This window comes from Corvus kubaryi, unplaced genomic scaffold, assembly GCF_017639235.1.
Source record: "Corvus kubaryi isolate FWS band 111438036 unplaced genomic scaffold, C.kubaryi_AGA036_p1.0 37397, whole genome shotgun sequence".
Classification (NCBI taxonomy): Eukaryota; Metazoa; Chordata; class Aves; order Passeriformes; family Corvidae; genus Corvus; species Corvus kubaryi.
In genome coordinates, this window is record NW_024581136.1 from 39,485 (window position 1) to 45,512 (window position 6,028).

Here is a 6,028-nt window from a genome sequence, read left to right on the forward strand (position 1 = left end):
GAGAAAAAACAAATTACTGAAAATGATCAGCCCATTCACTTCTGTTCATAGAGCTAGCTGAGGGATTTAGTCTTTTTTAAGCCACCCAGAGATTCATTCTCTTTTCTAAACATTAGGTTTTGCAGAAAGAAAATAAAATCTCCTCTTTAGGCTAAACCATTTTTGGCACCTTGAACTTTCTGTCCTTGAGGAGAGCTGGTAGAATTGGCTACAGAAATCACTTGCTTCCATGGGCTTTTTGCATCCTCTGCTTCATTTGCCTTTCTAAGGACTCAGCATAGAAGATCTGCTTTCTCCAAGTCAGACAATCATCCCAAAATCCTAAGGAAATGGACTTCCCTGGCTGTGCCTCAGTAAGGAGAGCAAATGGAACTGTGCACCACCTCAGGGAGACAGAGTTCAACAGTTCCTCAAATTTGGATGACACAACTTTGCTCTTTTTGCTGGAGGAATGGTCTCTCACCCCATCAGGCACAAACATGAAGATGTTTTTAATCTCTCCAGTTGTCTGCCTCGTGGCAGGTGTCCTCATCATCCCTACCATCTTATTTGTGATCTTCTCTCGGTTTGACATCCGTCAGGAAACAAGGTACATGCTGCTGGGAAATACTCTGCTTTCTGATCTGATCTACCTGTTGGTTTACACCCTGTCAGCTGCTCTCAATACAGCACATCTACACCTCCCAAAGGAAGCTTGTGTCCTCCTCTTATTTTTGCTGGCAGTGGCTTACTGTGGAGGACTGTTCACAGCTGTTGCAATAGTCTTGGACACGTACATAGCTGTTTCATTTCCTTTGCGCTACATTGTTATTTTGCCTCCTTCACGAACTAAAAAAATCATTGCATTACTATGGATGTGTTCTGGAGCTTTCTCTGGGATTTTCTTCTGTGTGCTATGGACTACGCACAGCTTTGTGCCCTGCGTCCTGGAAACATGCTCAGTTCCAGTAATACTAATATTAACTCTGAATGGGACTGAAACTGTGAAACTCTGTTTCTGGGTTTCTACCACAGTTATCTTTCTCTGCCTGTCTGTAATATTTGGTTGCTATGCTATTCTGTATTTTAAAACCAAACACTCGGGTATATGGGAGAGCATCTGCTCCAGAGCCAGTGTGACATTCTTAATGCACAACACTGTGTTATTTTTTTACCTCTTTCCACTCTTGGCTCTTTTTATAGAATCATTCTTGTATGTTAATGTTGCCATCAGACTGCAGACAGGAATCCTGGTCTCCCTGACAGTCTGCAATGTCCTCATGATTCTTCCTAAAGTTCTGTTTCCTTTTCTGTATGGGCTTCGATACAGAGAGATCTCAGCCTCTCTCAAATCCATTGTCAGGAGGAAGCAGCTTCGCACGGTGTCACCTGCTCCACCACCATCCTGAGGCAACGCAGGGCACAGCCACAGCGGAGGAGTTGTCCTTACCTTGTTATCGTGCAGGACTGATGGAAATCATGCAGCTTCTGAAGTGGAGAAGCGATCAACCCGTGGTAAGAAGACAAGGGTTCATCACTGCCTCCTCCGTGCCAAAAGGCTACAGATCTTTCATCATGACACAGCTGAGAATATAGTGAATGCTACCCTGGATGAAGTTCCAAGTTTTGTTCTGATGTGAAAGGCGGGACTTTTAAAAGGAGATCTTGAATTAAGGTCATTTTCACCCAGCTGTTGCAGGTACCTTTCTGGAAAAAGAAAATTAGAAGTAGATAATGCAAAGCAAAGGAGTAACTACAGGTCTTGTGACAGCATCACCTACAGCAGAGGATCCTTAACCAAACACACTGTGAAAACAACAACCATTTCTTTCATACATGCTATATTCTTGCAAGTTTGGCAGCCAAAGTCCTGTTCTTTAAAACACGCGCTGAGAGGTGCCTCTGGAAACTGCTGCACTCAGTGAAACATCATTCCTTAGCTTGTGCAGTGTGCTGGTGTATTCGCTGCCTTATGCAGTCTGTCTGACAGTCTGCAAAACATTGATGTTTGATAAAATCTCTGTCTGCTGGGAAGCCAGCTTTGATCAGTGTCTGCTGGGCAGCCCAGCACATGACACTGCCAGGTCGTTACAGAGGTGGGTGAGGGAGGAAGAGCAGTGAGCAGCGGGTGGCATTCCCTCCCTGCTGGGCACAGAACTGCTGTGCCTGCGGAGCTGAGGGGGTGCTGTGGGAGCCTGGGGTAGCCCAGAGCCCTGAGTCCCTGCTGGAGCCGTGCAGAGCTGACCCAGCCAAGGCTGAGCCCAGCAGCTGGGACAGCAGGGCAGAAGCAGAGAGGTGCCAGGCTGGGTACAAGGGTACCCACACCGTGGCTCAGACAGGACCTGGGGCAAGGGACTAAGCATAAACACCGCTTCTGAGTCTCTGCCGAGGCAACTTCCAGTTCTGCCTCCCAAAAATCTTCTCCAGCAGCTTGATCTCAGTTTACAGCTACACCATGTCAGAGCTGCTGCTGGGTACCTGCCACCAAAGCCTTAGGAAGGTCAGGAGGAGAGGCTGCAGAGCTGGTTGGTGTATTGGGGCAAGAAAAATGAGATCCTGTAAGAGCCTGTTAGGTTTTCCAAATCAGCCACCTACCTACAGAAGACAAGTGAAACATATTTCTGACTTTTGAAGAAACCAAAATTTCATTAGATATAAACATCAGTGTGGGAAATTTAAATTGCTGTTCTGTTCCTTGGACTTGAGAAAAGAATTCTGTATTTCTAAGGATAATATTTATGGAAAAATACATTGGACTTTAGAAAAAGGTCCTTGATTTCACTCTGTGCAGTATTTTCCTTGTGCAGACTCTCTCCACCTTCTGTTTGCTTAAAGCGATACACAGAAAGTGCTGAAAGTGGCTTTTGGCTATTTCACACTCATCTGAAGAGTTCCACTAAGTGTGAGCCAGGAGGAGATCGGTGTCTGGTTGCATGAAATGTTTTTGGCAGAGAAGCCAGTTCGAGCAGTTCCTGCTGATCCTCTCTCCTCATTCCCGAACTGCTTGTTACTCTCCTCACATTGCAGTGTCTGCTCTCTCCTGTTTGCTGATGCAACTGCTTCTGGGGTTGCAGGTTAAAAATATCTCTTCAAAGAGAAGTGGTGTTTTCATTTTAACTGAGATTACCTCAGTTATCTGTTTTATAGGATGTTCTGAAAACAGCTGCATCAGCACAACTGAGGGTGTAACAAATTCCAGTTCAGAGGTGGGGGGAATGAGCAGGGACATCTTAGAGGCTTTGCTGCTAAGGGATACTTCTTGTGTGAGAAGTATCTCTAAGGTAAAATTGTTGCAAGTGAATAAACTGAAATATTGCATATTTGCTTTAACCATGGTTCTGTGCTTCTCAATCCTCTTCAATAAAAGGATCAAGAAGTTGCTTTTTACTGGCTGCTTTTATTTTTGTCCAAGATGAATGTACCTTTGACATCTGTCACAGAAATTATGTTTGTATACCTCATATTCAGCCTGTAACAGGGGTCTTCGATAACACTAGGAAGGATGGGGAAAATGTCTGCATGCTGGGTCAGGTTCTTTCTGCTGAACCCCTTTGGCATGTTGGAAGATCAAGAATGGAAGAGGTACTTGTGAATCCCCAGGCTCTCATATCCTGGGCCAAATTTTTATGCCAGTGCTTAATGACAAGGATGCTGATAACTTACAGGTTGTTTTGCCCATGCAAGGTCCATTCATGTTTACCTCTATTGGAAATTTTCATGATAAGTCATAAAGATCACTGTGTAAATAGCATAAAGGTAATTCCATATGGAGCCATAGGTGACTTTGTGTAACAGCAGGTTAGCAGTACTTGGTCTTCCTGCTGACCTCTGGCAATTATGAAGGTATAATCTCCTGGGCAGGATTCTGTTGCCAATTCTGTAACTCTCTCTTACATACACATCCCATGGATATATTTAAATACAACTAGAAGTTTGGAAACATAAAGAAGGATGCTGAAAGACAGAGCAAGTGTGTGGATGCTAGGAAGGGCTGGCAGAGGAACTTTCCTGTGAAATTTTCTTTCTCATGAGAGGGCAGTTAGAGAAATCCAGCTTTTCACAGCTTCTCTGTGAAAGCTTTCGTTCTCACGCGAACTGGATGGACAACAGTTTGAGAGAATGTAAACCATTTTTACACCTGCAGGTTGTTATGAGAACTGTGAAAATTATTTTCCTTCTTTAAGAATAATATTTGGAAATGAGTGTCTTACTGCTCAACCTATCACCTTGAGAGGTGGTGGGTCAATAGGCCAGTCATGTAATTTCTCTTTTGCGAACCATGCTATAAAAGGTATGGGTGATTAAACGAGGTCGCTTCAGCCATATCAGCTGACCTGGACTTACGTTGTGATTTTCGCCGTCTCTCTGGGGATAACAGCGACACAAGTGAATCAGTGATTGCAGCAAGTTTATGTATGTATAAAGCCTGCCCACAGTGATATCACAAGGACCAGGCAAACAAAACACTGCTCTGTGGAGATGATCTTCTAAGAAAGATCATTGCAAGCTGACGTTAGTTCTCTTTAAAATGGTTTAACATTAGATAGGTACATTCTTCTTAAGTGACTGCTTGTAAACAACTTCTTTCCGTGGACTCTTACTGTGCTGTTTGGTACAAAGCAGCGGGTTATAGCGTGCATACAAGAAACACACCATGTGCCTGAACCATTTGCCTTTGGGATTTCCCCAGTCTATCTGAATAGGATCAAAGGGCTCGCCAGGGCAACGTCACAAGCACTAGGTTCCTACAATGCTTTTCATAAATGTCTCGAGTTTTGTCTTAAAGAATGTTTGGCTTCTGCATTTTCCAGAACCTCTCGGGTGCAGTGATCACCAGCCTTGTAAGGATGTCTACACATAAGCTCTGGAAATTCAAACTGAGACTGTTTACCAGAGGCCAGTAATCGACCTTTCCCAGGTCACATAAGTGAACTTCTTGGATGTCACGGTGGCTGCCCCGCATTTTAATTTGAAACGAAATGGAGAGCAGTTGGCTTTAACATGTGATTTGGCAGCTGGGGGCAGTAATCCTGTAATGAATTGCAATAGCATGAATCACTAAAGGTATTCTACTTTATAGCCTAAATATATTCCTGTTAGTTTTTCCCCTCTTTTCTTGAGCCAAGATTGTCACAACGTTTACCACTGCTCTCTTCCCCCTCCCAGCTGGATTTACAGTTCAGTTTGCTGTCTGTAACCTGCCGACTGAAGGGAGTCAGACCTGCATTCCAGGAGCTGGGGCTGTGCTATACATCACTGCAGACATCATTACATCAGAGATAGGTCTGTGCCTCAAATGAGATCAGTTTCGCTGTCAGGAGATACAGAGGATCTCCACGCAAGTAAACAAGCACACAGCTTTGGATTTGAGGTACAGTTCATTGCAAGCATTTGAGTAATCATTCAGTTAAACTAATTAACCTCCTGCAGTTTTAGTAATTACTATTGGAGTGTCTACTTCTGCTCCATCAGTTGGCTGTGTCATTTTCTACTGGAAGTGTAATATAGAAATAGGGCAGAAGGAAAGTGGCATTTGCCTGGTTGCACTGGGGGCAGCCCCGAGACCGCCAGGGCTGTGTCCCAGTGCTGGGGAACAGCACCAGCTCCCCCGAGACAGCTCAGGCAGCTCCTGCAGGGGAGTTGGCTCTTTGCTTCGCTGTCGCTGTTTTGTACATCGAGATACTCTGTGTTCCTTGGGCAGAAACTGTGATTGTGGTCATTCCCTGCCGGAGGCGGGTATCCACGGCAGATGAGAAAGAGCCTGTGATAGGAAAAGGAAATTGCAAGGTTACTTGAAACTTGATTTCTGTTGTCTCCTGCCCCCACCTCCACCTTGCTGCTGGCAAATGAGTGCCCAGCACAGCTGGTTCTTGTCATTTTTTCACAAACCTTGTGATTTTTGTTGTCTGTATAAAACTACTGATTTCCAATGTTTTTGTTTTTCAATATACTTCAAGCCCTTCAGATTGCAACACGAATCCAGAAGGTACAAAGAGCAGAGAGGCAAATAAACTCAATTCTTCATGCACTGCTATTAAAACGTCAGAAT

The 6,028-nt window shown here is 44.4% G+C and overlaps 1 protein-coding gene across 1 annotated transcript; it reads left to right on the forward strand.

The window, feature by feature from the left end:
* Positions 1–329: 329 nt before the first annotated feature.
* GPR148 (G protein-coupled receptor 148) lies at positions 330–1,659 on the forward strand. The gene has a single exon (XM_042042500.1). The coding sequence runs from the start codon at positions 330–332 to the stop codon at positions 1,386–1,388; it is 1,059 nt and encodes a 352-aa protein (XP_041898434.1). The 3' UTR covers positions 1,389–1,659.
* The last annotated feature ends 4,369 nt before the right edge of the window (positions 1,660–6,028 follow it).

Bases quoted from the DNA above. Each gene is read 5' to 3' on its own strand.
- GPR148 (XM_042042500.1), top strand. From the start codon at position 330: ATGGACTTCCCTGGCTGTGCCTCAGTAAGGAGAGCAAATGGAACTGTG.